Genomic DNA, 11,246 nt, shown 5'->3' on the forward strand with positions numbered 1-11,246 from the left:
TACGTTTCGATACGTTTTGATACTATCTTTTTTGCTAAAGTTGGAGATTAAAAGCGTTTAAATATACAGTGTATTATCTCATCTGGGACCAATAGATGAATATTCATGTATTTTTCCCGCAGTTCTACCGAACCGTGAACAAGGGTTCCAGGCAAGAGGGCCATATAGTCTTGCCGATCTTTAAACGGATAATGACTTTCAATGGTGTTTTCAAATGCGGTATATGTTAAAATTAAAGTAAAATAGCAAGACTTTTTGGCTTCGAGCGCACTATAAATTTATATCCTAGTTTATTATTTTTAGAAATGGGTCGATATTTCTGCCGATGGATTGATAATAAAGTAAGACTTCATGCCATCAAATTTATAGAGACAGTATTATTCTTATTATCTAGTACATTACCTAGTACATTTTTTCACTATAATTTACCGCTGCGGTTGCACTGTTAGTCCCAAGAGTTTCATTAGCCCAGTAGTCAGTGCTTTGGCACATACATGATATATCAACATACATTCATTAAATTCGTTGATAGATTTAGAAATTACTAAGAAACTATTTTTCGAACTTCTCAAGCAAAATTACTAAGAAACTATGGTTAGAACTTCCAAGGCAAAATTACTAACAAACTATTGTTCGAACTTCACATGCAAAGTTAATAATGTAGTTTTGGCTATTACTTTAAGGTCTCTTCTGGTCATAGAGCTCCTAAAGTATTTATACATTATTTTCTTTCAATTTATTTTAGTTCTTACATCATTTTCTCTCAATTTATTTTAGTTTAAACTTTCCTTACGAAACTCATATTGAAAATCACCAAACTTACGATTTTTATTTTCAGGAATGAAAAATACAACTTTTTTTTACTTTACATTATAACTTACATAGAAGTGTTATCATTTATCAGCAAAATGTTCAGATTTTGGCAATTAAACGAGAAAAAGACAAAAAAAGTACAACGAATCATCTTGCCATACAAAAACAATGATAAAGTATCAATTTGATGACAGAAAAATAGAGGTGATTAAGATTTCATTCCAAATCCTACAGAACATCTTCTGAAAGTGTTACTACATCTGGAAAATTTGAGATAATTACACTTTTCCTGTTTTATCAAAACTAATTTTCCTTTTTAGAACAATAGAACAGATAAAATATTTATTTATTACTCCTATGTAAATCAGATGTAGTCGTCTCACATCTTCGGGGCTGACGCCTCTCAGATATGAGAAGGCTACATCTAATATGTATACTACATCAGCTTTCCATTGATTAAGATAAAAAGTCTCTAGTATAAGACAATGAATAATCACAAAGACGGAGAGATAATTTCAACGTCTTAATTAACGTGCAAGTACACTCTCCAGGCCATTAGTCAACTTGTATAATTAAAAGAAAAGTTTCCTATTTTTCAAATAGTAATCCGAATTTCTTTCCCCGAAACCTAATCTTAACGGATTACGCCGGGAAATGGATGTTTTTGATCAAGCGAAGGGTTGCTCAAACGTAAAATCTAATCTAGGTTCCGTTCTTCGATCTTGATATTAATGCCATAAAAATGAAGCCAGATAAATTTCTTGAAAATTGTTTTTGTGATTTCTAGTTCATCTGATAATTGCAATATTCTGTAATAATGTAATAATCATATCTTAACATGCTTGATTAATCGTAGATGGCAAAGTTTATAAAGATGCTATCCATCTTCTTTGTTTGCATTTTAAACCTCAATCAATTATTAATAATATCGCAATTTTTTTGTAAATTTCATTAATTTTAGATTATTTCATTGTAACTTATACGTGAAATTTCATAAATATGTTGATAAATAATTTAGCGAATTATGGATACATATATATTTAACCTTCAACAGAACATCATTATGTAATGCACCGATCATTCATCTTCTTTTTTTTTGGGGGGGGGGGGGGGGGCATGTTTTTTTAAATTAATCATTCGATTCTTAATTTCTTAAGGAAACACACATTAGTAGTTTTATAATCAAGTGAAAAAATAGTTTGTTTCCATTGGAAATTATAGTGTACGAAAAGGGAGAAAGCATGCAAGAAAAAAAATCATCCCCTCACTAAAGATGAATGGTTGGTCCCATTCGCTAACCTCTCCACTTTTGTACTTTCAAAAGTAAGCTGGTTGACAGTATCATTTATCATACTTGAATTTTTTTTCTTCATTTCAGCCTTTTCCGGAAACACCGCAATTAATCAATTAATTATGAATAATTGACATTTGATAAAAATAAGACTATAATCTTGAAACATTATACTCTTCAAAGAAAATCTTGAAACATTATCTTCGAAGCATTAGACGACTCAGGTGTAAGCCAGTCTTCACCAGAGCAATAAATAGAAAATTGGAATGTGTACAAAAATGTAGCTTTAATGAAACAAAGCAATAAGAAAGACATTTGAAAAAATTAAGCTGAAGAGAACTGAGCAAGACAGCTACCTCCCACAAATAAATCTAAAATTGAGAATGGAAACGGGGAATGTGTCAAAGAGACAACAACCCGACCAAAGAGCAGAAAACATCACAAGGCCACCAATGGGTCATCAATACAGCGAGAAAATCGCGCACCCGGAGGCGGGCTTCAGCAGGCCTCTAAATAAAGATTTCATATAGTTCAAGTTGAAGTTTAGCTGTTCCTTTGAAATTGCTTGTGTGGAGGGATTTGTGTTGTGAATAATTTATACCATATTCCTGCGTTTCACTATCATAGTCCATACAAACGATTTATGCCACTACTTATAACCACCTCGGTGGTCTCGTGGTGGCGTGCCGGCTCGAGTACGAGAGAACGTTGATACGATCTCCTGCAAGATCAAACCAAAGACTTGAAAATTGGTATTGTTGCGTCTTGGTTATATACACGGCATTTAAGAGTAATATCAATAAAGACTGGTCTGTTCGGAGTCAGACTTATGTGTCCGAGTAGGGTGACATGTTTTCCTGTAGACTTCTACCTTGTTAACAAGCACGTTAATAATCCTGCTCAACCAATCTTACTAAAATAAAGATTTCTGATTTCGTTATGCTCATATAAGCGAGTTACGATAGATCTGAATTCTAATCATATTGCTGCTCAGCATGTCGGTCTTGTTTAAAGAAAAGTTCATGTTCGTAACACATAAACATGTTCTCGTCATTATTTGTATGTAATATTTGCAACTGGACATAAAACACCAGTAAATTATCATCAATACGTATTTTTTAGATATCGAATTAAAGAATTACTTGGCAATGCATAGGAAATATGAGGTCCTGATTTGCGTGAAATATTTGTAACTTGACGCAAATCATCATCATCAATACATTTTAATTAAGATATCGAGTTTAACAATGAATTGCATAGAAAAGAGGAGATCATATTAAATTCACAGAAAAGACTTCAGGCTCAAAAGATATAGCTTCATTGTCGTATTTCTTGTAAAGCACATATGCAACACAAAAATACATGTTAGCTTGAAACGAATGATTAAAAGGAGATATAGAGAAACATCAATGAGACAGTTAGCGAAACGACACAAATGGCTATTCCTTTTTAAAAAAGTCAATCATATTTCGTATCCCTATAGCTTTAACAAAAAAGGTGAACATCCTATTCCTATAGTAAAAGGATGAATATTACATATCGTTGAGACCCCTAAACACGTCTCACAAGGAAGGAGGGGTAGCATTTCATCTGTTCAGTTATAATAATTTAAACATGTTTTGTTATACTGCATGTCAAAATGCCAGATTTTGATTGGTTAATACGAGGGAGACAATTTACCCTATTCCATGGCAAATACCCTTCGCGGAGACGCTTGCTCAAGTGTGCGCTTTATTGTTATGTAAAAGACGACATAGTTGATTACTTTGAATTTGAAATTTAATAGACAGAACATTCAGTATAATAACTTAAATAACACATATTTGAGAGAGTGATAGAGCAGTTTGTTACCCCTCGAAAAGACATTGTCAACCTTGGCTTCGCCTCAGTTGACAATGCTTTCTCGGGGTAACAATCTGCTCTATCACCCTCTCAGATATGTGTTTTTTATATAATATCCGATGCATGTTTGTCTGGTTTTTTAAGAAACAGTCGAGTGCATGTTTGTCTTTGATGTGGCCTGTTGAATAATGCGCCGTACTTTTGGAGGTTCCTGTTCTCTCTTTTTTATTCCGTTACACAGGCGGTTTCAGGATTTTTGAAAGGGGGCGCAATTTCATAAAACCAAAAAATATACCCCCGAGCGTAGCGAGACTAAAATAATTTTGGACGATTTTATGCTAAAAAGGGATATATTTTCTAATCTAAAACAGGGGTTGAACGACCCTACCCCCTCCCCTGAATCTGCCACTGCGTTGTAAATGTATACGGAATTAACGTTAGCCATCCATAATGAACACTCATAGCTGTGTTATGAGAAATTCATAGCATCATTCTGTTAGTTGCTTTCGGAGAAATTCCTGGATACTGCTCTCATATTTAAATATGCGGTTACTTTTAGAGCTTGTATACATCAACAGAATGTTAGTCCAAATGAGGTAACATGTAGCTCTAATCTACACCGAATTGCCGTAAGTTCTAGCTGCTTTCGAAACGCTAAATTTATAGTCTCCATCGAATCTACTACATATATATGACATATATGTGCGTTCGAAGCCATTCCTTGATTAGAACCCATAACCCAACGAAAACTAAACATATAAAGCACTCATATTTAAATGTTATTCTGAATACATCAACAGAATGCTAGCCAAAATGAGGTTACATGTAACTTTAATCTACTAATAAATGTTAGTCAAAGCTCATTTCGAAACGTTAACTCCATCGAATCAACACTAGCATTTAAAGCCATTCCTTGATTAGTCCTCATAACATAACAAAACTAAACATATATAGCTCTCATATCTAAATGTTAGGATACATTCAGATCTTAAATACATCGATCGTTAGTTGAAACTGTTTTGAAATTCTAATCGCTATTTTATAAAGTCCATCGAATCTAACTATGTGCGTTCGAAGCTATTCCTTGATTAGCCCTCATGACCTAACGAAAACGTAACATAGAAGCAATAACCAAAGCACATAAATTTTGTTGGAAATGGCTATAAATTAAACATGATTAAAACATAACATATAATTTACACTATCTAAAATGTCAAAAGGATCATTCTATAAAAAGTCCGCCATTTTCACAAAATTAAACATGTCAAATTTATGTGAGCTTCACGTCACAATGATAAAATGATACTGACAAGTTTGCGTCTTAATTGGAAAATTTGCATTACCAGTTAATGTAATGAAACTGAATGTATTGTATTTTAAGAGCTCGATGACTAGGTTATCGAGGATTTCCATTTTAAAGGATGTCTCTTTAACATTAAATGAAGTGTTTTTTGTCACAGAAAAGAATTTCTGTGGTAATTTGATTTCCTTTTTATAAAGTTATTCACGATCTTTGTTAGATCTTGTAAAAGCTTATCATAAGACTTCTTAGAAACCTAATGCTTTATATCATTTTTCATTTCATAAATTTCGTGGATGACATTTGCTCCCGATGTGTTCGTTATGTCTGTGTGTGCACTTCAAAAACTGTGTTGTTAGAAATATTAAAAGGTTGTGATAGGGGGTTCAAGTATGAAAATTAAGAAGGGGGAGGGGTTGTCCGAGATTACTATGACGTCTGATGACCTTTTTATGACCGGACGGTCCAAACAAGACCCAAAAAGGCTGTCATACGTCAGAGCTATCTCGGACTAGGGAAGGGGTACCAGTTTAATTTTTGTGATTTTTGTGTAATTTCAAAAAAAAAAACAACGAAGGAATGGATTTTTCCAACTCCACATTTCCTTTCAGGACCCGCCAGGTTTGTGTGATTCATCCAAATAATCAATCTATTATAAGGGACTATCAATTAAAGGGCAGAAAACGAAATAAAATAGAGGCGGATTACCAGGCAAAATATGCAGATTGCCTGGCGGAAAGGATGCAGATTACCTTGCGCTAAAAGATGCAAAATTAACTGGCAGAACAAGATGCAAATTAACTGGCGGCAACAGATGAAATTAACTGCAAAGATGCCGATTACCAGGCAGAAAAAAAAACGCATACGGCATGCACTTCATAAATCATGCAAAAACTCGCCAGCGCTTCAAAATAAATATGCTACGCTACATGCTACATGCAATGTATCATATTGCTGACAATGCATTCGCTGATTAAACTGTTATTGCCAATTAAAACAAGACTATTCAAATATGCCATATCACATAAAGTTCATGAAAATGATAATAAGAATTACAAAATATTTTGGACAGTACAACAGACTTCACGAGCACCAAACTCCAAATTCATAATACAGGCTTTGCGACTGTTTAAGAAAGAAACCAGCAATTGTTACCTATTTGGATGTTGATTGGTTTTATTTTCTGGTGTTTGTCTTTTTTTAAGGGAGCTACCATTTGATTTGTATGGGGGCGGGGTCTGGGATGAAATTTGAAAAAAGGCAGGACAGGAGTTTTGAGTAAAAAACAAAGGCAGGATGAGCAACTTTGCCAAAAAAAGGCAGGATGACCATTTTTGTAAAAAAAAGTCAGGATAAACTAAAAAAAAAAAGGCATGACCGAATAGAGTGAAAAATGAAAATGCAGGACAGAGATAACAACTAAAAAAAAAATGCAGGACAAAATTTTTCATCCTCCCCCCCCCCCCCCCCCCCCCCCCATAAAAATCAAATGGTAGCTCCCTAAATTCATGAACAATATCCCCATGCTAGTGCAACTCAGAGGTTGACATTCATTCTATGCATGCTTATATTCAACTTGCTAACAAATGGACCAATTCAGAGTGAGTGGAGTGAAAAAGAGTTTTATGAAAGTGTGAATGAACGTGTCAAAATTTAGACTGCCCGAAAGGCCCTTTGATTAAGAAAATGAAGAAAATGAATTTGAATTTGATTATGTGTGAAAATCATTGCTTAGAACGTTTTGATTGGTCCTAAGCTCTGTACGAGGACGGAAGTTGAAATTTTAAACCATCATCTCATTATTGTTCAAATAGTTATGGTGTAGCATTGTGGGGAAGGCACTGCATCTGTTTGACGATCTAATTGGTCCAGACTTGACCTCTGCGAGAACGCGTATGAGGCATCGGGATTAACTAGAACAAAATTTGTTCTTGTCTTTTGAACTTGTCCACTATGAGCAGCTTTTGAACTGTATAAGGGGGGGGGGCTAGGATGAACTATTTTGTCCTGCATTTTTCTTAGTTTTTATCTCTGTCCTGCTTTTATATTTTTCACTCTATTCGGACCTGCATTTTTTTTTATTAGTTTATCCTGACTTTTTTTTACATAAATTGTCGTCTTGCCTTTTTTTTTACCAAGTTGCTCATCTTGCCTTATTTTTTTTTACTCAACTTGAAACTCCTGTCCTGCCTTTTTTCAAATTTCATCCTAGCCCCCCTTAAAAATCAAATGGTAGCTCCCTAAGTCACAGTAATAGCTTTTAAGTAGTTTACATTGCAGTTAAAATCTATCCCATATACACCAAGCACTGATTTAAAAATAGACTTTATATTTGTCAAATACAAATACACTTTTTTTTCCTTTAGAATTTGTAAGGCTTTTTGTCTATAAAAGGTTAATAATAACATATGATCATCTTTTATTATGTTAAGGTTACAATTCGTTTTATAAACATTAAAAATCTATATTGACCGAGGACACATGCCAAGGAAAATATCGGTTCCTTTCTTCCATAAAATACTTGTGACTGTACATGTTAATAACATAGTATCGTAATCAAACAACAAGATATATGTATGTGAAAATGGCCGCGGTTCGCTATGAGATTTTGACAACAACAAAACATGCACCCGGACAGAATTTGCAGATGTTGCTCCAGAATATGTAGAAAGGAAAAGGGCCAACCAACAAGGCAACGAAAGTAATGGGACTTGTAAAAAGTCTATGCATTTAACCTTATAAGAAGCCCCCCCCCCAAAAAAAAAAAAAACCTAAATCCGCCATTAATTTAAGCTGGGATTTGATAGAATCTTTGATCAGTAAAAACAAGAAACATAGACACACTATACTTAAAGACAAATTTTAAGAAGAAACATAAAAATAGATCAAACAAATGCAAAAAAGATACCACGAGCCCGGAAGGTTTACTGTTAAAACCTCTACATCAATTCAGGCCTATCTGGTATGTGTTTGATACAGTACAAAAGAGGTATTGTGAAACCACTAGAAAATATAAGTACAGTATCCTACGGTTTTTAATTAATATATATTTAACATAATTAAATATAGTCGAATGCCAGAATTATTTACTTGTAGTATATATTGCTTAAAGTTGCGGGTGATATTTCCTTAAAGTAACACATTTTTATACAATGCTTTTTCGAAGTGGTAGTACTTGATAAAAAAATCATTTAGATTAAAGTTTTATTTCAGACGTGGATCGATATCAGCCCTCGAGCTTTCTACTCTTGGGATGATATCATGACATGGGGCTAGTACTAGAATTAGTAAATTGTTGATGTTGCATTGTTGACAGTTCAGAGTCCACTATTGGAGCTTTCAAAAGACCTTTTACAATACAACATTCAGTACACCGAGTAGGAAAGAGGGTCTGCATGGGGTTTACAGAATAGAGCATAATGGGCCAAATAAAGAAAGAATAGAGTAATATGGACATAAAAAAATAAGAGAATAATATACTAAAACAGAAAGAATAAAGAACAATTGGCAAAAATGTAAGAGTGATAGAGAGAATGCATTAATAATTAAAGGCTACAAAAAAATTAACACCCCCTCCTGACCCTCAGGAAGCAAAATATTACAGTAATGGTAACACATTCCTTCATTCTTTACTCTCGACATGAGTTGTCTATAATGTTTAGGGTTGTTGTTCTTGTGTATGTTCATCTTTTGCAGTTTTAATTATTAATAATGTATTTCCAGTGTAAATGATTACAGTCATATTCAACAAAGTTTAACGATATACTTTCTCGGAATCTATACTTTTAGTATTATTAATTTTCAATTAGATGGTATATAAAATTTTATAAATTAAACTTTAAACACTATATAAAAGTACCAGTCCAAATCTGAAAGCTCTTTACACACAAACTTACTACAGAAAAAGAGGTATATAAAAGAACGTATAAATAAAACATGGCTGTATTTTCCTACTATTGGGACACTGTTTGGAGACTTACCTAAACATATATATAGCGCATGTATAAACGAAGATTTGAACATAACACTCAGATAATACAAGGGACAAAGATATAAGACCAACTCCTCTTTTAGTATGTGTTTCATTGGCAGGGTCAAAGTCAAAATCGAAGTTTTTGAAATCTATTGAATTTTGAATATAAAAGAGTCATAATTATATACATCCTCGTCCTTAAGTCTCAGGTGGATAGTTGTCTTATTGGCAATCACACCACATCTCCTTTTTTTATATAATAAAATTAATTTTCATCAGTTTTACATATTTGACATATATAAAAAACTATTCAACGCTAATTATTGCTTTTGAAGATAATATTGCTTTTCATGTTTTTTGGTAAATGTTTGCGTCAAAGTACATTCACTAAATACAACAAATTTCAGAAAGACTGCATTTTGAATCCTCCTTGGTTGACGGAATGAAAATACATGGAAAAAAGGTAGAGGGAGGTCGAAAGGAGGTATTGTCAGCTTTTATTTGCATTTGAATGTGTCTTTGTTATCTATTTTTACAAAAAACCTCCAAATTGACGAAAAATATAAGAAAGTTGCAGTTTTAAGCAGTCAGAGACATCTTTGTCTTAGTCACATGGTTAGAAAAGTGCGCTTATGTAATAAAATAGTTGTTAGTAACTCGAAGTTAACAACTAAAGCTGTGGCACTGTGAATTGGAATCTAGAAGTCGTTACTGCCTCTTTATTGATAATTATTTATACGGAGGTTATTTACCGACAATTTACACGCAATTTTTATTGCATGTTTTTCATGTTCGATAATAATCAATTGACTTAGGAAAATCATCATATGACGCATTATTTTGAGATTTTAATATTAAAATAAAACAAAACAAGGAATTTCAAAATAAAAATAAGTTATAGATTTTAAAACCAACCTGGCCTTTGCACCTTGGAAGATCAGGAAAAAAGTTACATCCGACGACCATGTCTAATGATGATATTTTTTCTTCACTAAAACAGTATTTGCCTGTAACGAAGCTATCAATTTATTTATTGATAAAACACCTCTCGGACAAAGCAATTGTCAATTTGAATTAATACAAAATAACGAAGTTGTTTATAGTATCGCCACACCAATATCTCCAATATTTTCAGAGGAATCCTTTTCTAATATGATACTTAACGAAAAAGTTCACAATAAATATTATCTATTTTCACTATAAATAATATCCTTTATTTTTTCAATAGCCTCTGTGTGTTGTCATATGTTATAAAGAGAAACACGTGTTGACATATTGACATAAATTGAAACTTAAAAGTGTAAAAATCCAATTTTCAACCAATTATGGTGATTTAGAGAAGTTCCGAAGTCTCGATAGATGCTACTCTCTACGTGATCTCTCTCTCTCTCTAGATCCATGCGATCCGATGATAAAACCTTATAATTCTGCTAACAACCAACTTAATTTATTGATCACCGCTATTAACCCGGAACACGCGACTATGATACAATGGATCATGGATAACCAACTCAATTATTTATTCCCGTACTATTTATACAGGTAGCATGAAAAGGTCAATAAATACACAAGGGAATTTATTGTTTTTAATGTTAAAACAATTGATAATTACGAAATGAAATAAGACAAGTGAAGTGGGAATTGAAACAGGATAAGCACTACTGAGAGAGAGAGAGAGAGAGAGAGAGAGAGAGAGAGAGAGAGAGAGAGAGAAGATGAATATCTGATCACAGGTTGAAATTAATTGTGTTTTGAAATGGAATTGACGACTGAAATAGTAAAATGATTGAGTGATATTTCTGTACTGATGTCGATAATTATATATAAAACAACGTAAAGATTTTTATTAAAATTTGAACTAATCACTTGTCAAAATTGTTACCAGTTATAACAGCTAATTGCGCAGATGCAAAACAGTTAATGTTTCTGTATCACTGAAAGCGACCTCGTGCATTCTATAATTTGAAAATAAAATATAATTGGTAGTTTGTTCAATGCAAAAAACATCTTAAAAATTAACAGACACT

General features: G+C 33.1%; 1 protein-coding gene across 1 annotated transcript in view; it reads right to left on the reverse strand.

Moving 5' to 3' along the window:
- LOC127720635 (uncharacterized) overlaps positions 1-10,330 on the reverse strand; it is a 149,120-nt gene extending 138,790 nt beyond the window's left edge. The window contains exon 1 of the mRNA XM_052227339.1: positions 10,135-10,330. Coding sequence (XP_052083299.1) covers positions 10,135-10,185 — 51 coding nt within the window. The 5' untranslated portion in view covers positions 10,186-10,330. The remainder of the gene's footprint in view (positions 1-10,134) is intronic.
- Positions 10,331-11,246: the final 916 nt, after the last annotated feature.

Source organism: Mytilus californianus, unplaced genomic scaffold (genome assembly GCF_021869535.1).
Source record: "Mytilus californianus isolate M0D057914Y unplaced genomic scaffold, xbMytCali1.0.p SCAF_11, whole genome shotgun sequence".
NCBI lineage: Eukaryota > Metazoa > Mollusca > Bivalvia > Mytilida > Mytilidae > Mytilus > Mytilus californianus.